The sequence below is a fragment of the Callionymus lyra genome, chromosome 12 (assembly GCF_982586985.1).
Source record: "Callionymus lyra chromosome 12, fCalLyr1.hap1.1, whole genome shotgun sequence".
NCBI lineage: Eukaryota > Metazoa > Chordata > Actinopteri > Syngnathiformes > Callionymidae > Callionymus > Callionymus lyra.
The window spans coordinates 13,086,135-13,114,038 of record NC_141829.1 but is presented as its reverse complement, the minus strand read 5'-3'; the positions used below and the strand labels follow the sequence as shown (position 1 = coordinate 13,114,038).

At 33.9% G+C, this 27,904-nt stretch overlaps 2 protein-coding genes across 2 annotated transcripts; both read left to right on the top strand.

The window, feature by feature from the left end:
* Nucleotides 1–591: 591 nt before the first annotated feature.
* cers6 (ceramide synthase 6) lies at nt 592–16,615 on the top strand. Its single transcript, XM_087804450.1, has 11 exons — nt 592–857; nt 2,809–2,914; nt 2,986–3,116; nt 7,888–7,945; nt 8,110–8,160; nt 8,256–8,348; nt 10,070–10,198; nt 11,496–11,602; nt 14,222–14,378; nt 14,567–14,590; nt 15,895–16,615. The coding sequence occupies exons 1-11, from the start codon at nt 688–690 to the stop codon at nt 16,057–16,059; spliced, it is 1,191 nt and encodes a 396-aa protein (XP_087660576.1). The 5' UTR covers nt 592–687; the 3' UTR covers nt 16,060–16,615.
* A 3,355-nt stretch (nt 16,616–19,970) lies between these two features.
* Nucleotides 19,971–27,903, top strand: nostrin (nitric oxide synthase trafficking). Its single transcript, XM_087803942.1, has 16 exons — nt 19,971–20,074; nt 20,137–20,222; nt 20,293–20,376; nt 21,431–21,493; nt 21,561–21,642; nt 21,714–21,776; nt 23,080–23,178; nt 23,249–23,374; nt 24,277–24,375; nt 24,447–24,572; nt 25,243–25,351; nt 25,912–26,000; nt 26,074–26,199; nt 27,161–27,383; nt 27,443–27,535; nt 27,761–27,903. The coding sequence occupies exons 1-16, from the start codon at nt 20,048–20,050 to the stop codon at nt 27,883–27,885; spliced, it is 1,620 nt and encodes a 539-aa protein (XP_087660068.1). The 5' UTR covers nt 19,971–20,047; the 3' UTR covers nt 27,886–27,903.
* The last annotated feature ends 1 nt before the right edge of the window (nt 27,904 follows it).

Below are 27,904 nucleotides of genomic sequence, written 5' to 3'. Positions count from 1 at the left end.
AAGTAACTTTTTTAAATTGAAAATATTTAGTTGAATTGACGTAACTTTAAAAAAAAAATTTTGTATTAGATTTTCTTTTACTTTTATTTAAAACATACTTTCAGATTAAGGTAACTTTTTTTAAAATTAAATAATAAATAAACAATTCTACCTCCATATGTATCAAGGTCAAGTCTGCAGAGTCAACACCACAAAAGGACACTAGATGACGCTATTAACCAAGTGTAAAAATAATGTAAAAGGAATCGATTGAAAATAATAACAACCTATTTTTATATATTAATAAATCTGCACTTAAATAGAAAACATTTAAAATGCAAAAATATATATAAACATTTAAAAATGTTTATATAATTTCAGCGATTTAAAATACATACTGGACTGTATCAGGAAACAGGAAAATGGCTTTAAAAATGAATGTAGTGTTAAAAATGAAGAAAGGATAGATAAGAAAAAATAATAATAATAACGTTTGTTTTTGAGGAAACATCCTGGTGTACGCGTGCGTCTCTGCGTGACGCGCCAGCGCACCAATCACAGCGCGGCTCCGCTGCTCCACTTCCCCAACACCGACGACACCGAGAAGCAGCGACTGTTGTTATCACCAGCAGCCGCCGGTTCCTCTCTTTCTCTCCCCCGCGAGACCTCCTCTTCTGACGCCGCGTGTGTGGTCACCGGACAAGAGAGATGGCCGGCATTTTGGCGTGGTTCTGGAACGAGCGGTTCTGGCTCCCGCACAACGTCACCTGGGCTGACTTGAAGAACACGGACGAGGCGACGTTCCCGCAGGCGGAGGACCTGTATCTGGCGTGTCCTCTAGCCTTCTGCATCTTCATGATACGACTGGTCTTCGAGAGGTGCGTGGTTTTTCCCGCGGCACATGCCGGGTTGTTTTGTTTGTTGTTGTGTAGAGGATGCAGCAGGACCCACCAGCACCAGCAACCAGCCCGGAACAATGGCATCTTGTCTGGCTAGTAGCTCTCGCATCCCCATCCTCCTGTAGGCCTGTCTGCATCCAGCAGCTACCTGTCCCACCATCATCCTGTCCCTCCACATAAAACCCCCTTCATGTCCCTCCATCCTCTCTCGTCATGAGGGGATCAGGAGCCTCTTCTGACCAGGCCTGCTCTCTCTTTAAAGCTTTCTCTTACATAAGTATTAATCTTTTTCAAAAACTACACAAGTAGATCAAAGAGTCAGATATTCATTCATTGTGATTTTTTGAATGTAGGCATTTAAAGGATGTTGCATATCTTCTCCATGGTCTAGAGCAGACCCAGGGGCCACATCTGGCCCTTTGGAGGTCAGAGTAGAACAGTGTAGAACAGAGAGATTTATAACTGTTTGATTTTGTATTTATGATTTGTTTTTAACGTTCATATTGTCTTCTTTTTATTAGGAATGGTTTTCTTTATTGTTGTTTGTGATAGTAATTTGAGAAAATATTGTGATCTTATTTTTATTTCAGTCATTTTATATCAGTTTATGTTTATAAATATATCATAGGTTTATCATATTTTGATCTTAAGAGCGTTGTTGTTGTTGTTATTTTCTTTTTTCAATTCCATTATATTTTGAGGAAATATAATTGCACACCAATGGCCAAAAGTTCTGAATCAAATATAATGCATCTATACTCTTAAGCTCTACTCTGAATCTCTTTAGGATGTCAATACAGTCATAAATACATTGTTGACATTAAAATATACAGTAGCTTCAGTTCACAAACAATGCCTTAGATTGCAAACACACTATTGACCTTCATTCATGTAACTCTTTTCGTGTTATTTCTCAAATCTTGAATTTCGTTTACATTTAATCTCTATTTTTTTATTTTTTTTATTTTTTATTTGATCAGACAGGCATTCAGATAAAAAGGGCAAAAATAAAATGTTACAACCATGAAAAATCGAATGTTAAATGTCTTTTAAAATACATCGGAATGGTGTATAATAGGGTTGGTGTTTTATTCTTCTTCACAACTTATCTTTGAAGTAAAACTTGATGCATCAAGGATCACATTACGCTATTATGGCTATTGGTGAAAAATCCTGGCTTTTTCATTAAAATACGCACATTTTAGACAGTAATAATCAACATAATAGAAATTAAATCATTTTATTTCAGTTGTCAGAGACCACTGGATCAAGCCGTAGAATAGCCTGACAAAAATAAGAAAATCCTTATTTAAACATGATTATTCGCCTCAAGTTTGGCTATATTGCTAGTTGCTAGTCGAACCTCAGAACCAATTAAATTTGTAAACAATGCTTTGTGAAACCACCGTAAAAAAGACTCGTACTTTCATCTGTTGTTTTTTTTGTTCTCTTGTAGTGCTAGTGATGCTAACTGTTAGCTCCTAGGAGTTTGTTTACCTTCAGTGCTGAACCGCTTTGGGAGGGAAAAACTAGATAAACAAGATCCGTAACCACTCCAGGTATCTGGTGTAAACAAAGGTTATCACCTTTAATGTCATACACATTAGTTTAAGTTTAAGTTTTTTATTAATAGCCAACAAAACTTTGATTGAATATTCTTGTTGCTATCATGAAAACATTGACGAAACTATCATCCATCTTTGCTATGGAAAGCTCGTCATACTCTTTTTGTGCACAGCGTCAAGAGTTTAAACCCCAAATTTTTCCCATAATGAGCTTCTGACTCATCCGTCTGAGTCACTAGTATTTCGCGTGGGAATGGTAGCACTCAAATATGTGTGAAAGTGGGTCAACGCAGGTGTTGTTTTTTTTATTTATTTCCATGCGGGTACAAATCATCACACGTCATCTCTTGATCTTTAAACTGCAGATTCATTGCTCGACCATGTGCCATGGGTTTGAAGATACAAGCCAGCGGGCCTCAGAAAGCGCAGCCCAACGCCATCCTGGAGAAGGTGTTCACCGCGATCACCAAGGTGAGGCTGGGAATATCCAGATTTCATAGCTGAATCTAAACTTGCTTGATGTTTTTGTTTTTTTATCACAGCACCCGGATGAGAAGCGTCTTGAGGGATTGTCTAAGCAGCTGGACTGGGATGTGCGAACCATCCAGCGCTGGTTCCGACAACGACGCAACCAGGAGAAGCCGAGCACTTTGGCACGATTTTGTGAAAGCATGTGAGTTTGACATGAATTATACACAATTAAATGTATTATTTTTTACTCTTTAGTAGGGATTGTGAACTGTAAGAATCTGGTGATACCATAGGTATCAAGGTGCAACAATACAATATTTTGTGATACTATAGTAACAAGGATATATTTGTAGTATTGTTGAGTACTTGACTCTGGTGTAGTATTTACAGACCACATGACTCTTGAGGAAGTTGTAACTGCTTTTGTTTTGAAACCAAAATATGTCCAAACATCAGCTTTAAAAGTTCCTGGATTCGACTGTATCCTCTCGTCCTCAGTCATCATCGGGATCTCGGGAGTTTCTTTAGTTGCAAAGGATGTAATGACTGCTGCCGTCAGAGGTTTCATTGCAATACAAAAATGGACAAAGGACGTGAATATTTTCTATATTTGTAACTTAAAAAAAATGTAGTTCCTAATTAATAATCTTATAAATAAATATTATAATAATGAAAGTATCATGGAGAAAATAAATTGCGATATTTAATGTACCGACATTATCTTACAACCCTAAATTAAACACATTTTAATGACTATTTTTAACCCTCTAGTAGACTATGAATCAAAAATAAACGTGTTGATATATTCCAGCAATGATTCGAGGCTGTCTGGCTCAGAAACCCTGGTTTATTTCACTGATTATATTTAATTTATGGAGTGAAAACGAATAAACAAGACATGAAGTACATGGATCTTCATGCAGTTGTGTTGATTTTAACAAACGCTGTCATAGAAAGTAGATCCAGGGCAAGTTGGGGGAAGATGTATTCTGCTTCAAGAAGCAAAAAAAAAAAAAAAAAAACGAGCAGGGAGGGATTGACATTGGGGAAGGATGAGCAGACAGCAGTGAAAGTCAATCAGCAGTTGGAGATTAGAGATTGCAGTGCACTTCATCAGACCAGAGGAGTAGACGAACCCTCAAGACTTCGTTTATCTCATTTCACCGAGATGATTCCAGCCGTGGTGTTTTGGCCTTTCGGGCACTTGGTGGAGGAAATTCCTGAAAAAAATCTGATGCTTGTGTTAAGCCACTTATTAGTGCACGTCCCGGCGCGACGAAGCCCCTCTGAGGCTGTAACAGATCTGATCTGTGGTGTCGGCCGTCAGGGAGATACGAGTTACTCAGCAGTGTGTGACGCTTCGGGGGGACGAGCGTGGCCGTCAGAGCCGACTCGTGTCCGACACCGGCCGACTCGATCAGGCAGTTGGTGACGCCAGAATCCTCAGATTAAAAAAAAACTAAAAAATCCGCCCAGGGCCCCTTGTTTGGAGCCGTCCCATTGGACCGCTGGATCTCCGTTCGCATCTCCGGCTGTGATAATAAGATTCGTTGAGTATCTTGTTGTGCGAAAAAAAAAAAAGCGAGTAAATCAACGTCAGACTTGGTTCGGGCTGCGAGTCTTTGATTTCTCCCAAAAGCTATTGTCGGCCCAGCGGGGTTGGAAGTGGAAGTCTGCTAGTGGAGCTCTCATGCACAGCTGCTGCTGCAGACTCATGGCTAGTCTCGCCCGACACCAGGATGTTGGACCTGCTGTTTTGTTTTGTTTTCATTGACTAAAACACAAAAGGTATGTGACTCAGACTCAAGTATTTATTCTGCTCCTGGTGATTTTCAAATGTTCCTGCTGTGGGCAGTTTTAAAAACCTGAATGAATCTTTCAAGAAAACAATTTCCTGAAGCAGCCATGACTAGGATTTAGTGGGTCTGAGTGATGTAAGATGTTTGAGGAGTGGAGGCTCTGACAGCCGATGATGATGGAGTTCATTCAGAGAAGCTTTAATTTGACTTGATGTTCTCCATGAGAGTTTTGTGGTTTCTTGCTTGAGAGACGGTAATTATTGTGTTGAGTTACGTCAGACTCCAGGGTCTCCACGGGTCCACCATGAGGAGGCACGAAGTTGTTAGAGATAATACTGAGACGGTCAAAAGACAAGATTACGATGTATCACTAGTGGTGAAAGACCAATATGGAGACTTTTAATTATCGCTATATTTCTTTTTGTTTGTTTACATTCAACCGCATCATATTTATATTGTTATTTTTATATTTCAATAAAGTCTGTATAAAATAAAATAATTTTATTTTCTCTTTTACGCACGTCAATCGCAAAATATTAGCAATTTGTTCATTCTTGTGTAGCAATTAAACTTCCGGCCACAAGATGGCAACAGTCATTACATCGTCCACGGCTACAAGAACAATTACATTTCTGTGAGATTCCGGCGACGACAACAGTAAGGATTATTTGGAATAATCTAATTGTGATTATTTTCAACAATATTGCGATTGTCTTCTTTTCATGGGTTTCTTCTATAATACGATCAATAATTCCTACATATATATTCCTATATATAAAATGCATGACTTTGGGATTGTTAAGATAAAGTGATAAAATCCATTGGTAAGATGAAGGCAAATAAATCATGGATTGAAATGAGTGGAGAAGGTTTATTTAGTGAGTTCAATTACAGTTGTAAACAAACATAATATCAATAATATCATTGCTAAAAAAGTGTGTAAAAAAATATCTATAGAATGTCAAATCAACATGAAATTAAATGAAATTGCAACATTTGCAATAGGAAAATTGCATTTCTAAAAATTGCAATTATGTCCCAAATGCACTTGATTTTTCAGCCCTGCTGAGGACTAGAGGATACAGTCGACTCCAGCAGCTTTTAAAGTTGATGTTTGGACATATTTTGGTTTTCAAAACAAATGAAAGCAGTTACGACTTCGTCAAGCATCATGTGGTCTGTAAATTCTGCAACAACATATATTACAAATATATCCTTGTTCCTACAGTATCACAATATATCGTATTGTTGCCCATGTATCGTGGTTCGTAATTGTAATGCCTGATTCTTGCCAATATATCTGAGGCTGACAATGACAACAGAAATGCTGTTATAAATTAATGTGTTTCAGAAAAAAAGTTTTTCCCAAACATCCTCTTTTTAAATCTTGAGGCTCATTATCATCTTGTTTTAAATGCTGTTTGGTAACAAACTCCTCAAGTGTTTTTATGAATTCACGATGAAAACCAAGTGGCAGCTGGTGCTCAGAATAACTGCTCTGAGCTGTGATGAGGTGGAATTTTACGTCGGTGGCAAAAGTTGATTTAACATCCGACGGTAATGAAAGATACTCCTCGGTTCAATCGTCCATCTGCGACGGCGCTGTGTCAACAATCTGTCGACGCAGATTCGTCAGCTGGTTAGAGACGCCGGCCGTCTAATGAGACGTATTGAATGATGAATAAGTTTAATCATCGGCCGTAATTGTCGATTCCCTGTGATCTGCTGTGTTGATCACTGTTTCATCTCGGCCGACATCTTGCCTGAGATGATGAATCGATGCCAGATCAGTGGACGTGAGTCACACTTATGTAGATTCACGATCACTTTGGTTCGATTTCATCTTGACGATAAGGCAGTTGCCATGCAACCGTCTTCACGTGGTTGCATGAAGTCCAGTTGGGCTAATTTGGTTTGATGATCCATGTGTTTTATCCTCTTGTTTTTCTTTCATTCGTGTGGATTATTTGTGTGTCGAGTACGTTTTGCATCTTTGTGGTCATTAAGACGGCGCATCTCTCTGCTCTCAGATCAAGTCAAATCAAATGTTAATTTTCTGCATTTAAAGTCATTATTAACTCAGCGTTTACTGTTCTGTCAAAATAAAATAAAAATAATTTTAGAAAATGTTACTAACGGGACAAAGAAAACATGATTCAATTTTAGTTGTATATCAGATTTGCGTTTAGATTTAAGAAGGTTAAGAACGCACGTGTCACACTCCAGGACCAACTTCTTTAACATGTTTTTATGTTTGGGATTTACAGTATATTTTACCTAAAATGTTTATCAATTTTCCATAAAAACTGTTATTTTTTCACAAAAAAAAGTCAATCTGGTTCATCTCCTTAACTCGTCCACTTTCATTGAAATCCCATCCATCTATATATTGTCTTTCCTTTTTTAGGATTAAATTGATGAATCAAAACCCCTTTGTCAGTGGGTTATAATATCAACATTGTCTCATTACAATTTGTTTTTCTATTTCTATCTGCATTTAAATTTCTTGTGGCTCATATAAGTTAGCGGCCCGGGATTTGCCCCTCGACCATAAGTTTGACACATGAAATTTGGAAGGAATTTGACTTGACTTTAAAAAATGTTTTAAAAAAAAATCGCTGAAATACACAATTTTAAAATAATTTGTTATTGTTGCACATTAAAGTTCAAATATATTTTGAGTCTTCTAGTAAGAGCTGGTAGATATTTCTAATAAATGTATAGATAGATGGATAGATTTATTAGTATTTATTTATTAATTGTTAACTTTGTTTTAAAGACAAAAAGAGTACAAACAAAAGCTGCTGGAGCCTGATGTGTCCTTTCTTTTGTCACTCATTGTTGACATTTTGACGGTTTTGTTGTTACTTTGTCACGGAGGAAATGACGAATGTTCCGCCAACTAGTGGCCAGAGGTGTAATTGCAGTACACAAATGAATAATAAACGTGTGAATATTCGAGTTTTGATTGTAAAATAAAACATCAAATGATTTTCTCTGTACACAAACGCTTGAAATATAAACCATAAAATAATTTATAATTAAAATAAAATGTAAAAAAAAATACAATTCAGTGCTATTGCATATCAATAAAGTATATTGATATTTTCTTACACCCATTTTATTTAATATGAGTTATTATTTAATTGTCACTGATCCGTTTGTCATTTTCAGGTGGAGGTTTACGTTCTACTTGTACATCTTTACCTATGGAGTGCGTTTTCTAAAAAAGGTAGGGTTCTGATAAAGAAGGTTGTCCAGTAGTTTTAAAAAAACATGAACTGTCATAACTTTTTGAGACTTTCAATAAGATTTTGTTGAAGCTTTTTTCCCAAATTCGGTTGCGTAACCGACATCGATGTTCTGACTCACAAGTGTCTTTTTCTTCTGCGGCAGACTTCGTGGCTGTGGAACACAAAAGAGTGCTGGTACAACTACCCCAACCAGGTGTGAACTTCTAATTATTTTCATGAAGCGTTGTTGGAACAGCAGTTATTTGCATGTCAAATATTAAAGTCTGGTTTTCTCTCTCCCCCCCGCAGCCTCTCACCGTGGACGTCCATTACTACTACATAGTGGAGCTCTCCTTCTACCTGTCCATGCTCTTCTCCCAGTTCACAGACATCAGGCGGAAGGTCAGAAGGTCACACTAGCATAACATCATGAAGCATCCTTGATCACGCGTGACACGGTTTGTTTAAAATACCGTCCTTCGTCAGGACGCGTTAAGAATAATAATAAACAAATATATTATGAGAATTTGCTTCCCACGATTCAGGCGCCAAACAAACTTCACTTCCATCTTTTGGTTGGCTCTCCGAATGGCTTCACTGTCGAGTAGCTGCATGTCGTCATGGTGTCGAAAAAAAACCAAAAAAAAAAACCACCCTCGTCTCCATCCCACAGTCTCACGCCGCGGCGCTCCACTCTGTCATCTCTTTGTTGATTGTTGGCATGTTGTCTGTTTTTGTTTCTCCTTTCAGTTGTTTCATGCACCGCACTACATTGAGGAGATCCTCTGCATCCCTGCCAAGTTCCAGTATGTCCTTCTCCCGCACACTCTCGCCCTTCGCTTTCATTCTGTCATGCATCACTTCAACTCCCTCTTATCTACTCTCTTGTTAGCCCACTGTCACTGGTTACTTTTTGGGGGAGACTTTTGAAAGGTTTGTCAAGTGCTGCTCGCTCAAGCAGAAACTTTGAACAGATTTTACCACGTTATTCATTTAATCACACTTTTTTTTAAAGAATTGAATCAACATTACATAGACTTTCATCTCCAAATTTTGTCTTTCAATTTTCAGAATTCTGAACACACAATTATCAAACGGATGGATGGATAGATTAATTTTGATTTATTTAATCTTGCATTAGCTCAATTTATCATACTCTATCAAACGCATTTTCACAATAAATCCAATAACAAAAAAATAACAATAAAGTGGTAATAAATGAATTAATAATAACCTAATTAAATGCCAGGATCAAAAAGGAATTGCCATATAAAACAAAATGTAATATACAAAAATGCAATCTTGTGAAAATGTAAGAATAAAATGACAAAGATAAATTAATTAATTAAAATATATAAGATATAATTGTAAGATATAATACAATAAAGTGTATTCAGGTATACATATAATACAATAAAGTGTGTGCAAAAAATAAATATAGTGTTATAAAGTGTGTGCAGGTTTAAATCAAATATAATAAAGTATGTTCAAGAATAAATATAATAATTACTATTATTAATATTTTAAAATAATATAATAAAGTGTGTGAATTCACTGTGTTTTTCTCACACGTAATACTCTTTAATTAACCAAGACACTTTCATTACTTTATTCTTAAATAAGAATAAAATCTGAAGAATATATACGTCTTATTTTTGTACACTAGTCAAATTCATAGCACCACATAAACAGGGTTATTATTGTAGCACATATTATAAACTCTCAACGCAAATTTACACAAATAGAATTTGACTTTTGAAGCGGCTCATCTGCGTTCAATATGTAAACATGAAAGCGGTTTAAGGTCAATGCAATGCAGCCCCATCACCAGCAGGGGGCCAACTCCCTCCCATTGGTTGTATATGATACCTCACAAGTGGGCGGATACTTGCATTTTTTGTAGCTTCGAAAATGTTACATTTTTAAATCGACTTTTCCCGGATTGAATTATTAATTATTTTTTTATAATAAGGAAACAAATCCTGATTACACATGATATACAGTATTTTAGGGGAGAAAACAAAGCAAATTGTAGATAAAAATACGTGTTTAAATCTTTTTTTCATCTGATTTTTCAACACGCCACAAAAATGATCATTTTGCATCTGTAACATCTCCTGCAGGATTTCCTGATCATGCTCCTGCACCACGTGGCAGCCATCTCGCTCATCACCTTCTCCTACGTCAACAACATGGCGCGCGTGGGAACGCTGGTCATGTGTCTTCACGACGCCGCCGACGTGCTCATAGAGGTGAGGAGCTGGTCCTGAACGAATCAAAACAAGATCGAAGTAAAATAACTCCTTTGTTGTTTCTCGATGTTATCTTGACCTTTTAAGTATATATTTTATTGAGTATTGTTTTGATTGTTTTGTAACCCCAGTCTGGAAAAGCGCTATATAAATATAAATTACTTACTTACTTACTTCCACTTGTTATTCAATATGATGTAGGTCTATTTCTAAGAATAATGATGATAAACTTTTCTTTTCTCTCATTACAGTAAAAAATGTTAATTTCAGAAGAACTAACTGTACGGAAATACAACTAAAAAGTTGTGCTTTTACAGTTTTAATCATCTGAAATATAGTGTAGGTCTATTTGAATTGTCTAAAAATAATGCTTACTAAGAGTTTTTTACTCTCCAGAAACTATAAGGTAAAAAAATCCACTACGCATTCAAAAAGTAAAGTTAATATAAGCTTAATGGGGGTTATAAGTCAAGTTTAAACCTAATTAAGACTTTTTTCTTATGTTTTTCAGAAACATTAGGTAAAAATCATATTTTAATCAAAAATGAAATCAAATTCAGATTTTATTTAAGAGTTTCAGATTTCATTTAAATATAACAGTTATTGCTAAATATAGTCCAAGTCTATTTGAGTTTTCTAAAAAATAAATCTGATCAGGACATTTTTTTTCTCTTGACTTTAAAACATCATAAGGAAGATTTTTCAATTGTCAAGATATGTGGTAACATTTATTTATTTGTAAAAAATAAATCAACTTTTCCAAATTCCAGAAAAAAAGTGTTGTTTTTTTAACATAAAGATTCAGTTAAAAATTTTCCCTAAACTTTATTTTTTAATATTTTTACTTTGTCATGTTTGTCTAACATTTAATTTGAAATGTTGAAAAAGTCTTGAATTATTCCTGATTGTCATCACTGACGCACTTCGTCTTTTTAACTGAACATTTAATAAAAATACAATTATTTTATTCTAGATTACTGTTCGAACTCATCGTACGACTAATTCTGAAAATCAAATTTCTTAAAGAACTTTGAAGTACAGTGAAGTAAAAAAAAGAAGTAAAATCTTGAATGGAAGCTCAAACCTTAGTGACCCTGGTTAAGTTGATAAACGAGGACTTGAATGTTACTGTAAATGATGAGAATGATGTTTAACTATCAAACCAGAATCCGGCGGCTGCAGCACTTTGGTCAAAGATTGTGAGAAAGATATCGATGTCGTGATTATCTCACGCCCAGTTTATCTTCTTCCCAGTTAAACACGTTTTGTCCTCCATCTTGTCTTCCTTCCTCCTCAGGCGGCCAAGATGGCCAATTATGCCAAATGCCAGATTCTGTGCAACCTCCTGTTTGCAATGTTTGCCATGCTGTTCATCAGTTCACGGCTCGGAGTCTATCCTGTGTGGTGAGTTGTTGTTTCTTCTCAAGTCCTTTACCTTCTGGGACCTGTAGAAGTATCAGAGTCATCAGAATATTTAACATTGAAAACATGTAAATGTTGACATTTTTATTGAACCTTTGTTTTGTCTTTTGAAGCATTGATATATATATATATCTATATATATATAAATATATATATATAGATATATATATATATCTATATATATATAAATATATATATATATATATATATAAACATATATACAGTATATATAAATACTATATATATAGTATACATTTATATATATACACTGTATATAGACATATAAAGTATATATATATATATAGTATACATTTATATGTATATATATATATATATATACTGTTTATATATATATATATATCTACAGTAAATAAACATTTTTTAAGATAAAATATTCAAAATGAATCTTTATTTACATAAAGTTTGATATTCTTATTCAAATAATTAATAAATGTGTTTTTCTAAATTCAAACTATGTGTCAATTAAAGAAAGAAAGTTCAAACTTGCGATTTATACATTATTGAATTCATTTAATTAAAATATAATAATTCAAAGCTTAAAACAAAGACAACATTTCTATTAACAATTCAATGTCGAATTAAAAAACTCAATATATAAGTGAAAAATTCAGTTGTATTGCAGTCAGAGAGTATCGTTGCTAAGTTGTGGTTGCCATGGATACAGATGCTCCTCTGTAGGAAAAGACCACAACCGTCTGAAGCTGGATCCAGATCACCACAGGGTTCTGATCCGTCGATACAACGGTCAGAACACGTGAACTTGCTTCAAGAAACATTAACAAAAGATGAGTTTGAAACAGAAGACGTTCCACTCATCAGATCGATTCTCTGAGGAGAAAAAACAAAACTGTGATCCATCCTGAGATCTTCAGATCCAAACTGCAAATGTGTTTGATGATGACAAATGTTCATCAAACCGACCTTCACCACAACCAGATGATTGCTAAGTTGGGATTGTGACCACATCAGTTATAAAGTTGTCATCACAAGGCCTGGCTGTTGCCATGGCAGCGGTGTCGGGATCCCTCGAACGGATGGATTGTTAATTCTTTTAATGAAATGATAAGTTGAGACTCTTTAATTAAATTTGATTTGCAGTTTTGAAATAGATCAACGGTCGAATCAAAGAGACGCTCAACTGTAATTTTCTTTTGCCTCTGAGGACGAAGTTATAATTACAGTGACGAAATAACGTCGAGATGTTGACCTACATCTACTGAACATTGTGAGAGAAAATAATTATTCATAGATGATCTGAGGAAGTATCTTAAATAAGAACATGGAAATTAATATGTTACGAATGCAATGTTGTGTAATGGAAAACAATCTGCACGTGCATCTTGACACATATGAAGTTGGCAAAGATATTTACTGTGAAACTGTAGTAACAAGGATATATTTGTAGTATTGTCGAGTACTTGACTCTGTTGTTGTAGTATTTACAGACCACATGACTCTTGACGAAGTCGTAACTGCTTTTATTTGTTTTGAAACCATAATATGTTCAAATACCAGCTTTAAAATCTGCTGGAGTCGACTGTATCCTCTCGTCCTCAGTCACCGCTGTGATCTCGCAGGAGTTTATTGTTCCTTTACCTGAGAAGAACGAGAAATGACTGCTGCCATCTAGCGGTCGGAAGTTTAATTACAACAGAAAACTTAACAAATGCTGTGAATATTTGCATGTTGTAATTAAACATAATGATAATTTTATTTTATACATACTTAACCGTAAAGGAACTATTAACTATAAAACAAAATAAGATTTGAAAGACAAAATAAATAAATACATTTTTTATTGAATATTAATAGGGTATCGTGAAAAATAAAATTGCAATATTTAAGCGTAACAATATTTTCCAAGACACTCCTATATTGAACCCAATAACATGTTTTACTCTCTATAGTAGAATCCAAAACATCCATCCATAGCAGCTGGAAGTGTAACACAAACACTATCAAACAGCATCAATATTTAATAAAAAATTTAATAAAAATGTAAACACACTTCAACTGTTAAATATAAAACCATTTTAATCTGTTTTAATCATAAGTATCAATACGTTATCAGTTTTATCTTGATCTTTAAAATATATACTTTATTGAATATTGTTTTGATTGTTTAAGCGCTTTGTGACCCTGGTCTGGAAAAGCGCTATACAAATAAAAATTACTTAATTACTTTCTTACTTACAGTGCTGTTGAATATCAATACAGAAAAACTATTGTGATATTTACGTGTAATCAATTATTTTCTAAAACCTTAATCAACAATGGCAAAAAAAATAATGTTGCTAAATGGCAAGTACTTGACGGTGACAATGTGTCAACTACACAACCATGACATCATGAATTAAAAACCACAATAGATAAAAAAAGACATGAGTATATAATGATCCTCATTATTGTTTAACCAGGGGTAATACGCACAAAAAACGTGCTGAGCCACCTATATGTCAAAGTCTATACGTATCAATACTGAAAAAAAACTGAGAAAAGACGTATTTAGTTGAAGATTCTACTGGTACATGAGGTTCCTGGTGTTTTTGAGTTTTCACCTTGACCTTGTTTTCGCTGCAGGATTCTAAACACAACCCTGTTCGAGAGTTGGGAGATCGTGGGTCCGTTCCCCTCCTGGTGGGTCTTCAACCTGCTGCTGCTCCTGCTACAGCTGCTGCACTCCTTCTGGTCGTACCTCATCGTCAAGACGGCGTGGCAGGCCATCTCCAAAGGAAAGGTCAGTCCTAGCAGACGTAGATTTGCATGCGTTCTGATCTGATACAGTTGGATGTTACTAACCCTTAATAATGTGTATTCTTATCAGACCTGTCTTTAATATAGTTTCTTCTGTACGTCATTTGTTCGTCTTCAAAACTAACACCTGACTTTTCCTTTCCATTCTCTTTGCTAACGTCAAACCACAAGGTGGGGAAATGGAATCCTTTACATGTAAGTATCTGTTGATGTTTTATGCTTGTTTGCATCTAGAAGATGGAATTGTTGAGTTTATTTAGAATACAAGGACTAACTAACACAAGAAGTTTTTTAACAGCACAACACGTTCTTTGTCTCCATTCATTTATTCCTCATGTTCTCTTTAATCTTTTAACCTTTTAAATAATGTCATTAGCTCTTTTCTTAGCTTTTAAAACAAGGTTTTCTATTGACATTCTACACTTTTCTTTTTTCTTTTTTTTATTGAATAAAATAAACATGTATTGACAAAATGAATGCCTTTTTTAACAAATAGAGTTTGAAAGTACATTTTTCAAATTCAATCATTTTTAAATTGTAGCCTTTTAATATTGTTCGGTGGTCACAATAATACCAACATTATTATACTTAATTAAATACATTTTCTAAATACTAACTAAACTTTTTTAATGAATTATAGGATTTAGAATATCAAACTATCAACGATTTTTTCATTTTTAAGAAAGAAAATAACAGTTGAACCTTTTTATATATAAATGATTGAATTTAATTATTCAACAAAAACAAATTCAACCTTTTAATAAACAAATTATTGAATTAATTATCCAATAAAAACATGTTAAACCTTTTAATAAACAAATGATTGAATTTAATTGACCAATAAAAACATGTTAAACCTTTAAAAAAACAAATTATTGATTCAATTATTCAATGAAACCAATTCAACCTTTTAATAAACAAATTATTGAATATAATTATTTAATAAAAACAAATTCAACCTTTTAATTAACAAATTATTTGATTTAATCATTCAATAAAAACATATTCAACCTTTTAATTAAGAAATTATTGAATTTAATTATTCAATAAAAACATTTTTAACCTTTTTAATAAACAAATTATTGAATTTAATTATCCAATAAAAACAAATTCAACCTTTTAATAAACAAATTATTGAGTCAATTATTCAATAAAAACAAATTCAACCTTTTAATAAACAAATTATTGAATTAATTATCCAATAAAAACATGTTAAACCTTTTAATAAACAAATGATTGAATTTAATTGTCCAATAAAAACATGTTAAACCTTTAAAAAAACAAATTATTGATTCAATTATTCAATAAAACCAATTCAACCTTTTAATAAACAAATTATTGAATTTAATTATTCAACAAAAACGAATTCAACCTTTTAATAAACAAATTATTGAACTTAATTATCCAATAAAAACATATTAAACCTTTTCATTAACGGATTATTGATTCAATTATTCAACAAAAACAAACCAGTACCAACTTCTGCTTCCACGCCTCAGGTGTCCAAGGACGACCGCAGTGACATCGAGTCCAGCTCGGACGAGGACGAGAGTCCTGCGGCCAATCAGAAGCATCACAGCAGCAGCAGCACCAACGGGACCAACAAACCCCACGGAACGAACGGATACTTGACAGGAGGATCGTATCCTGAGACCGAACAGTGACTCGGCATCAGAGCGACAGCTGTCCATCATCACTCTGTGTGTGTGTGTGTGTGTGTGACTGTGTGTGTGATTGTGTGTTTGCTTCTCTGATATTCATCATGATTTCTATTGTTTTTTTTGGGGTGAAAAGCTTTTTATTTATATATTTGAATCAAAGTGCACCTGGTGATCCAACACATGTCGGTGCCACAGTTTAGTCCATGAACTTAGCATGTCCGGCAGAGGTGAGGGGGGGGGGTTCCATATTTTTCTTTCTGTTATTTATTCATGTGATGTTTGCCAGACGTCGCCCCCTACAGGTGGAGGCTCAACATCTATTTGTAAGCTAGGCCCCCAAAGATGCGCCAAATTGACTGATGAGTCTCACGATTGTACGGATCTCACTCTCAGAAAGAAGCGTGTGTCGAGATGTCAACGACAGTATTTCCTTGTGTGCGTCTGATACTGAACTCATTTGTTTTAGGTATTTTTTCGGGGAGAGTTTCACCGCTGGCCACATGCCTTCTCACAAGACCTCAGTTGTTTCGATTGATTCAATAAATGAATGAAGGATGAACTCGTCTGGTTGTGACTTTATTGAAGCGACGGAGCGATGAAGTTGAATTATTCTGCTCTAAGAAAAATTAAATCGATGCATAATGTCTGTTCGTTACGGGGTGATAAGGTAAGGTAAAACTAAGGTAAGTCAATCCCATCTAAGAAGAAATAAATCGATGTATAATGTCTGTTCGTTACGGGGTGATAAAGTTAAATTAATCCGCTCTAAGAAAAAATTAATCGATTCATAATGTCTGTTCGTTACAGGGTGATAAAGTTGAATTAATCCGATCTAAGAAAAATAAAAATCGATGCACAATGTCTGTTCGTTACGGGGTGATAAAGTTGAATTAATCCGATCTAAAATAACATTAATCGATGCATAATGTCTGTTCGTTACGGGGTGATAAGGTAAGGTAAAACTAAGGTAAGTCAATCCGATCTAAGAAGAAATAAATCGATGTATAATGTCTGTTTCGTTACGGGGTGATAAAGTTAAATTAATCCGCTCTAAGAAAAAATTGATCGATGCATAATGTCTGTTCGTTACGGGGTGATAAAGTTGAATTAATCCAATCTATGATAAAATTGATCGATGCATAATGTCTGTTCGTTACGGGGTGATAAAGTTAAATTAATCAGATCTAAGAAGAAATAAATCGATGCATAATGTCTGTTCGTTACAGGGTGATAAAGTTAAATTAATCCGATCTAAGAAAAAATTAATCGATGCATAATGTCTGTTCGTTACGGGGTGATAAAGTTGAATTAATCCAATCTATGATAAAATTGATCGATGCATAATGTCTGTTCGTTACGGGGTGATAAAGTTAAATTAATCAGATCTAAGAAGAAATAAATCGATGCATAATGTCTGTTCGTTACAGGGTGATAAAGTTAAATTAATCCGATCTAAGAAAAAATTAATCGATGCATAATGTCTGTTCGTTACGGGGTGATAAAGTTGAATTAATCCAATCTATGATAAAATTGATCGATGCATAATGTCTGTTCGTGACGGGGTTATAAAGTTGAATTAATCCGATCTAAGAAAAAAGAAATCGATGCATAATGTCTGTTCGTTACGTGGTTGATAAAGTTCAATTAATCCGATCTAAGAAAAAAGAAATCGATGCATAATGTCTGTTCGTTACGTGGTTGATAAAGTTCAATTAATCTGATCTAAGAAAAAAGAAATCGATGCATAATGTCTGTTCGTTACAGGGTGATAAAGTTAAATTAATCAGATCTAAGAAGAAATAAATCGATGCATAATGTCTGTTCGTTACAGGGTGATAAAGTTAAATTAATCCGATCTAAGAAAAAATTAATCGATGCATAATGTCTGTTCGTTACGGGGTGATAAAGTTGAATTAATCCAATCTATGATAAAATTGATCGATGCATAATGTCTGTTCGTGACGGGGTTATAAAGTTGAATTAATCCGATCTAAGAAAAAAGAAATCGATGCATAATGTCTGTTCGTTACGTGGTTGATAAAGTTCAATTAATCCGATCTAAGAAAAAAGAAATCGATGCATAATGTCTGTTCGTTACGTGGTTGATAAAGTTCAATTAATCTGATCTAAGAAAAAATTAATTGATGCATAATTTCTGTTTTGTGGCGAGGTGATAAAGTTAAATTAATCCGATCTAAGATAACATTAATCAATGCATAATGTCTGTTCGTTACGGGGTGATAAAGTTAAATTAATCCGATCTAATAAGAAACAAATCGATGCATAATGTCTGTACGTTACGGGGTGATAAAGTTGAATTAATCCGATCTAAGAAAAAACAAATCGATGCATTATGTCTGTACGTTACGGGGTGATAAAGTTGAATTAATTCACTCCAAGAAAAAATAAATCGATGCATTATGTCTGTTCGTTATGGGGTGATAAAGTTATATTGATCTGCTCTATGATAAAATTGATTGATGCATAATGTCTGTTTGTTACGGGGTGATAAAATGTAATTAATCCAATCTAGGTAAAAACAAATCGATGCATAATGTCTGTTCGTTACGGGGTGATAAAGTTGAATTAATCCGCTATAAGAAAATATAAAAATCGATGCATAATGTTTGTTCGTTACGGGGTGATTAAATTGAATTAATCCAATCTAAGAAAAAAAAAAAATCCATGCATAATGTCTTTTTCGTTACGAGATGATTAAGTTGAATTATTCCGATCTAAGAAAAAAAACAATCGATGCATAATGTCTGTTCGTTAGGGGGTGATAAAGTTGAATTAATCCGATCTAAGAAAAAAAACAATCGATGCATAATGTCTGTTCGTTACGGTGTGATAAAGTTGAATTAATCCGATCTCAGAAAAAACAAATCGATGCATAATGTCTGTTCGTTACGGGGTGATAAAGTTGAATTAATCCGATCTAATAAAAATAAAAATCGATGCACAATGTCTGTTCGTTACGGGGTGATAAAGTTGAATTAATCCGATCTAAAATAACATTAATCGATGCATAATGTCTGTTCGTTACGGGGTGATAAAGTTAAATTAATCCGATCTAAGAAAAAAAACGATCGATGCATAATGTCTGTTCGTTACGGGGTGATAAAGTTGAATGAATCCGATCTAAGAAAAAATGAATCGATGCATAATGTCTGTTTCGTTACAGGGTGATAAAGTTAAATTAATCCGATCTAAGAAAAAAAACGATCGATGCATAATGTCTGTTCGTTACGGGGTGATAAAGTTAAATTAATCCGATCTAAGAAAAAATGAATCGATGCATAATGTCTGTTCGTTACGGGGTGATAAAGTTAAATTAATCCGATCTAAGAAAAAATGAATCGATGCATAATGTCTGTTCGTTACGGGGTGATAAAGTTAAATTCATCCAAACCTGGTTTACCTTGTAATGGAAATAAATATTGATTTCTGTCTTGGGTGAGAAATGAAATTGAGATAAATAGTGTTTTTACAAAATATTGAATGAGTCCAAAAAATAAAAAATAAATAAAAAATAAAAATAAATAAAATCTTAGATAAAGAAAATAAAGATAAAGATAATAATGAACATAAAATTATTTTTTATTATTATTAATCCAAACGCTGCTGAGTAAAAGCGTCTCTTCACGATGACGTCGTAAAAGAAAAGAACCCACAGCGGGTTTGTTTTCTGCTGAAGGTGTAAATATTTAACTGTTTGTTGACAAGTTCTTCAACTCGATCATATTTCACTGTCGTCGACGTCACCGGATCTCAGACACAGTCAGAACTTTAGATCCATGGTTAGAACTCATTGTACTGATCGAAACATTGTTTATGTTTTTATTTACCTAAGAGAAATACTTTTGTTTGGCGAGACAGGAATGTACCTCCGTCACCAGGTGAACAGGTGTGTTCCAGGTGAGCGGCGATAAGGGAGGAGGGGTCACACGTGCGGGGTCAAAGTCCACAAACGGCCTCAGTGTTGGAGACCATGAAGGACTACATCAGCAGCTGCTCCGTGAGTTTGAATCTTTGAATTAACTTTATCGACACTCGAGGTTTAAACACTTTCACCTTCAGTACCACGAGCTGTACGAGAAAGTCAAATGTTGCTCCAAAGACGGAGAAAACTTCTGCAAAGAGCTGATGGCGGTACTTCAGCAACGGTAGTTACTTCAGATTTGAATGTGTGTGTACTTTAAATAAATGACACTATGATTCTTGTGTGTGTTTCAGAGCTGAGCTAGAACACACGTACAGTAAAGGATTACAGAAACTTGCTGGGAAGCTCATGAAGGTTTCAAAGGAAATGCCAAACAAGTAATTATTATTATTATTATTATTAACGGAGATCTTTGATAATAATGTTGCAAATCAATGTCAAATGATGCATGAAATATTTTCTCTTTGGCTTTAAAATGATTATTTTTCCATAAAAAACAAAAACATTTAGCATTAGCAACATGCTAACAATAATGCTTTGTTAGATTAGTTTAGATGGACATTTTTGTTTTATAATAAACAAATATATTGAATATTTGTTGATCAGTTTTATAGTGTAAGACCTAAAAAATGTATTAATGTTAAATTAAAAAACATTATATAACAAATGATAAAAAAGTGTATTTAACAGTAAATACATATTTTATATAATATTTCAATAAGAAATCGAAATGAAATGTACTAATCTTATTTTAATATTTAAAAACATCATTTATGAAATTGTGAGAAAAATAAACATGGCATTTATTTAATAGTAAAAATAAAGTGTGTGATATAATGTGATAAAATAGAAAATTTAATTTAAAAACAAGTATCAAAGTCAAAAACATTACTTTAACAAATGGTGAGGAAAATAAAACGGTGAAGAAAATGTGTTATTTGATCATTAATTAATTAATTGAAATGAATATTAAAAACATTCTTTAAAAAATGCTCAGAAAAATAATTTCCGTTTTAATTGAAAGTGAAGAAAATGTGTGATTTAATCTTTTATCAGTATTTCCAAAATTAAAAAGACAAACATGTATTATAATTAAAATATCATTTAAAAAATGATAAGAAAATGTAAAAGTGTGTTTATTTAACAGTAAAACAATGTGTGATATGATCACTCAATTCATTAGTAGGCAAAAAAAAGAATCTTACAAACAAAGAAAATGAACTATTTAAACTAAAGTAGTTAATTATAATAGAAAAATAACTTCACTTAAAAAAGAATAAGTGAACTAGAAAAGCAGATAAAATTGCTAAGAGATAGATTTAAATTATGATTAAAATGTTTTATATTTCCTATAGGTTGAAAACTGTATTAAAAATACAAACATTATCTTCATTTAATTACAATTTGTTCATTAATTGAACGACTCCTCAGCTCCACATACAGCGCCTGGTGCCACGTGTCAGACGAGATGTTTTCACGCGCAGACGCCCACAGGTGCTTTTCATGATTCACTCATGAAATGAATAATAAAATCTCTAAAACATGAGCTGTTTGTTTGCAGGTCACTTGGCAACGCGTTCCAGCAAGAAGCCATACTTGAAGTCCGTCAGGTTCTGGACGAACAGAGCAAAAGAAAGAGACCCGTGAGTGAAGTGATTGTTCTTCAAGTGCTCTTGTTTGACTCTGACTTATTATTTTTAATATTTTCAAACAGCTCGACGGAACCATAGAACGAGCCGGGAAACTTGTGGCCACGAACTGGAGCGACCAACTGAAGGTGAGAGACTTTGACTTCATCAAAACATCATATATCGTGGCGCCTGGTGATGATGTCACAGGGCGAGCCTCGGCCGCGAGTTACATAATATCGTTTATGATGCTCGTGAGCTTTTAAATAAATAAAAGCTCGATTAAAACTTGTCATTCATTCACGTGTTCTTAAGATGTGACTCTTATGTAACTATGACTTGATTAAACATTATCTCACATATAAAACTGACATTTTTGGAGGAACATTGTGTCTTTTTCTGTACTTAATAACAAACACAACATAACCAACTACTATGTTGAGTTTCAAACAAAAAGCTTTTTATTTTATTATTATGATTATTGTCATATTTGTCTATTAATGTTATTTTATTTACATTTTTTAAAAACTTTTGTTGTATTTAAATTAAGTAGATAGTTTTTAAAAAAGTATTCTGTGTAAATGTTTGCATGTTTATTTTATTTAAATATGTATTATTTTATTGCCAGTGTGGTGTAATAATAATGAAATTATCTGAATGAAATAAAAAAAAGATCAATGAAAAACAACAAATAAAAAAGAAGCATTACCCTAACATGGCATCTAAATAATTAATAAAGAAATTGTTTAGAAAAATAAATGTTTGTTTAAAAGAAAACATTAGCAATTAAAATGATGCCATGAATAGAAAAAAGAAGCTTAAAATAAAAACATTAAATAATGCAAGACTTATAATAATAATAATATTTACTGATGTTTATTTGTAATTTTTTTAAATTAGTATTTGTCAAGCATTAAAGATGTTGTTAGCTTAGCCCCTAATTGCTAATAGTAGCATATATAAACTTGAACAGGAAATAATAGAATAAGGAATGTTTTCATGAACATTAACATTATCTTTGAAGAATAATATCAACTTTGAATCGAGTTATTAATTAATAAATTGTATAACTGAAGAAAGACTGGATAGCTGCTGCTAGCTTAGCCACTTAGCCGAGTCAAGCTAGTTTTACCAAGAATGCTAAATAGCTTTTTCAAATGTAAACATAGTTCAACTCAACAGCATTTGAGTCATAAACCTAATGTTTTGTTGAGTAAACAAAAACTTAAAGATAAATTTAATGAAGCAAACATAACAATATGACCAATATACACAAAATAACGAAAAGAAAAGTATATAGGTCAAGAAAAAGAAACTATTTTTTACTTTAAATGTCTCCAAGTCGTCTCAGGCTGTTACAGCAGGAGCAGATTTGAAGAACAAAGATAGTTTAACCACCTGTTGTCAAACATAACGAGTCAAATTAAAGGTTTTTATCGTTTCCTGTCAAAGACAAAGAAGAAGTTGATGGGAATAACACGGGAACACGAAGGACTTTTCAACTTTCTCGAAAACAGAAAACCCTCCTACACGGAGAAAGTCAAACAAAAGGTTTGTTTATCTTGTATTTGTTGAGGTTTTATTCTGTGTATAATTCAACGTTTCTCTGCCGGACCTGAAGATGCTCACCAGGCTGAGCAAGTCTGCGGAGCTGCAGGCCGCGGTGGACGAGCAGTACTTCGACATCAACATGTCGGGTCATCAGATGAGGCTGAAGTGGGAGAACACGCTGAAGAACTGTCACCAGGTGAGACTCCACTTTCAATTAAATACACGACTCAGAGTACAGATTCAATCTTTGTAAAGAATACAAAGATTACTCACTTATACACAGAAAAGTGTAGGCTGTGCAGCTCTGGTCCTATCAGGTCCAATATTTAATTGGACAACAACAACAACTGAACTTAAATTAGCTATATATGAAAAACTGTTGTTGGACAATGGATACCTCAGGATGAACACAATACTATTATACCATGTATTTGTTATTTTTGTTTTGTTTTTTATAACTGGTGACGGTATACTACTAATAAAAAAAAATTATAATAAAAAAAATATATATATATGACTCCAATCAACAACTTTGTATCCGTTTTTTTTATGGAGGTACGATCATTTGTTTATTATTAACAATCCAGAAATGCTTAAAACTGTAAAAAAAAAAAAAAAAAAATCCTGCTTCAACCGATGAAAGATATTTTCAATCAAAACATTTACTTCAATTAAAAAAAAAGGAAATTTTGGGGGGATTAAATAATGTCCAGCCCATAATATGTTCCTCACACTAAAAAGATTACTGTAATTAAAAAGTTTCAACTTTAAAAATGATTGAAACTTGATTATTTTCAATGGATGTTTTTGACTAAATTATTTTTTTTCATTGAAGCACATTTTTCATAAAAAAAAAGAAAAAAGTTTGATTTACCGTTTTTGGCCAGTTAAGCAAACACAAATTGTCCATTATCTAATTTTTAAATTAAACACAAAAAATATGACTTTAATCGAAGAAACTCATTTATATTATTTTAATTAAAGCACTTTTTTTGAAAATGTTTTTCATATAACTTAAACACATATATTTTTGATTGAACAAAATAAACAAATCTAGTTACTAATAATCATTTCCAATGGTTTGCTTATTAACGGAAGATCACGCTGGAGCTGGAGAAGGAGCGAATCGAGGTTCTCTACAACGTCCTGACGCGATACAACCTGCATCTGACCAGTTTTGCTCAGGCCCTCAAACACGTGAGTCTCTTGTTTGTTTTTTTAAATCATCACAAACATTTTCTTGAATGGTTGGTGTGGTTTCCTGTCAGGGTCAAGGTCAGGTGGAGCAGGTGGTGAAGAGGGTGGACATGGACAAAGACATGAGGACGTTGGTGGACGAGAACAACATCAAGTCGGAAGATTACGTGGCAGAGTTTCTGATGCTCGACTACTTTGTGAGTTTCTTCTCAGATCACAAGTCAGACGTTTCAGTCCAGAGAGGATTTTTTCTTTCACTCATTTTCACTAGTTTACAGATGGTTTTTTTTAGTTTTTTTTTACTAAACTTGACTGAAAATGGGTCATGAGTTACAGAAAATACCTCTCTTTTCAAAACAAACACCATCCAGGCAGTAATAATCAATAGAATATACAATTTATAAACTGGGACCACTGGTCTAAAAGTTTATATTCGGCGTTATCGTGACCTTTGAAGTATATATTTTATAGTATTGGTTTGATTGTTTAAGTGCTTTGTGGCCCTGGTCAGGAAAAGTGCTCTACACATATAAATTGCTTACTTATTTACTTGCTATAAAAGTACAGGAATTGAGAACTGTATGTGTTGCTAGCTTGAATATTAGATCGACTAAGTTTTAAAAATAGATATTTTACTCATTAAAATGACACGTTTAATTATAAAATTTAGTATATATTTGAAAGAACTGATATAACATTGATTTAATTCCCTAAATAAGTGGTTTGCATTTCAATTAGAGTTGGGTTTTTTTTATATTTTTGTCGTATCAATTTAATAATGACCTATAATCGAATCTAGGCGACAAATCAAAGCTTATTTATGAAAAAAACATATTTTAATGAAAAGAAATAATTGACTCTTTGCAGGAGGAGGACAGCAAAACATTCATGAGCAAAGAGCGAAGACGAGAGTCCGTGAAAATGAAGCTTCATCGTTTGGAGGAAACCATATCGAAGACAAAAAAGGAGTGTGAAGGCAAGTATATGGAAATATATCACAGGTTTTGAGTGTTTGTGTGTTTTCAAAGCATTTAAAAAATATTTGAATTCAATAATTTCGTTATTGAAAGGTTGAATTTGTTTTTATTAAATCATTCGTATAGTGAAAGGTTGATTTTTTTTTTTTAATAATTAACTTTAAAAAATATGAATATTAAATTAAAAATAAATAAAAAATTCCAATAATATTTGTATTTTTTAGCTGTTTTTTTTTTTAATAGTGGTAAAATTTAATATTGATTTAAAAAGGCTATGAATTAAACACAATTAATTTAGAACACTTGTTTCTTTAATTCTTGGAGTTAGAATATAAAACTATTTGTAAAAAGATTTTATTTTCCAAATAAAAAACAATAATTAAAAAAAATATATACATAAAAAAATCAACTTTTCTCATATAGAAACTATTAAATTATATTATTCCAAAATAATTAAATGCTTAACGAACTTTAATTAGAAAAAATCATTTCAATTGAAGCAGTGAAAGATGTTTTGTTCTGAGGTTCACCATGTTAATGATAAAAACTCACATTAAAGGGATTGAAAAGCTGATGAAAGTTTACTCAACGAACCCCTCGTTCTCAAACGAAAGAAACCTGGAGGACACTGAGCAGCAGCTGGACGAGGCGAGTCTAAACGCAGACGACAACTCATGAAGATAAATACTTGTATTTATACTTATATCCTCCTGTCACGCAGTATTCTCTCAAGCTGGACCTCCTGGAGGGAACGCATCACAAACTCTCCTCGTGTTTGTCAGAGATGGACGGGAAACCAAAATCCTTTCACCGCTTCAGTGACAGAATCATCAAGTGGAAAGAGAAGGTTTGAATCTTCTCTTCATTGACACTCGTGGATGGAATCTCACGTTCTGTCCTGGTTAGAGCTTTTTCTAGATGATGTGAAGTAACTCGAGGTGAAGAAGAGACGATCCACGGAAAGCTATTGATTTACTGACAGAGATGGACTTTGGTCAGAGACGAGAAGAACAATAAAAATTAAGAGAATATTGTTGTGAAGCTCAAATCTATAACAGTGTATCATCGACATCATGATATTACATTTAATATTTCAAATAATTTTTTCGTTATTAAAACGTTTTTTTAAAGCATTGCATTTTAATTTTTTAAACAATTTAATTCAATAACACAATTAAAAATTTGATATTTTCAAAATGAATTTTGTTTTTTACTTTTCTTTTCTTTGGACAGAGTTTTGCATTCCAACGATTGGAAAATCAAACTTCAATATTTTTTGGTCATGACGAATCATGTGTCACATGATCGTCCATGTGTCACATGATAGGTTGAAAGTTGTGTAGTGGTATTGTCTGGTGGCACTATTACACCAACATTGTGTATTGAATTTAAAAGAAAAATGGGAATTAAGACATCAAACTCTATGAGTAAAGAAAAACATAATTTTGAAATATATATATTTTTTATTCGTATATTTAAAAAAAATTCAACCTTTAATATAGATATTAATTAAATTATTCAAAGAAATTATTAAATGCTAAAACTGTCGAATTTTAGAGAAAGATTTAAACATTTGAAATGTTAAATTCAACTATTCAATATTCTGATACACTTGCACCATGCAAGTCCAGCATCAGAAAGACAAACGGTTAATGACGAAATAAAACGGGGACTTGTCGCCCTCTAGTGACATCATAAAGAAGTGTGCGGCGGAAAAAGTACAAACCAACAATTCATTACGTCAAATTCAATTTTAAAATAATTTGTTATCCGAAAGGAAAATGTAATTCTTCCTTTTTGATCGGCAGGAGGTCGAGCACAGCGTGATCCGCTTGACCCGACCGGTGAAACTCAGGAAGACGCCGTTCAGAACCAGACAGTCCCTGCGAGCCTCCATCATATACAAGGGCCCGGTTCACAACGTGGCGCCGACGCAGCGACTCGCGCGTCAAGTCTCCGCCGTGGCCGCGACGCCGAGCGTGAAGAAAGTGTGTGGAGTTCTGCCGGTCAAACGTCAGGACGCGCCGACAGGTATTTAAGTTAATTATCTTAACTTAAAGAAGTAACACCAACAATGGCGTCCACCTCAGCAGGCGCGACGTCTCGGCCTCACCGGGTCGCCAGATGCAGAGCCATGTACGACTTCACGCCCGAGGAGAAAGACGAGCTGACCCTCAAAGAAGGTGAGGAGGAGGAGGAGGAGGAGGAGGAGGAGGAGGAGGAGGAGGAGGAGGAGGAGGAGGAGGAGGAGGAGGAGGAGGAGGAGGAGGAGGAGGAGAAGGAGGAGGAGGAGGAGGAGGAGGAGGAGGAGGAGGAGGAGGAGGAGGAGGAGGAGGAGGAGGAGGAGGAGGAGGAGGAGGAGGAGGAGACGTAGAAGAAGAAGAAGCTGACGACGGTTGTTTCCTCAGGAGACGTTCTGGAGGTTTACACGAAGGACGACCACGGATGGTGGTTCGGCGCCGTCAACGGACAGACGGGACATTTCCCGTCGAGCTACGTGGAGGAGCTGCGCGAGTTTACACCGACCTTATGACCTTTTGTTTGAACGCTTG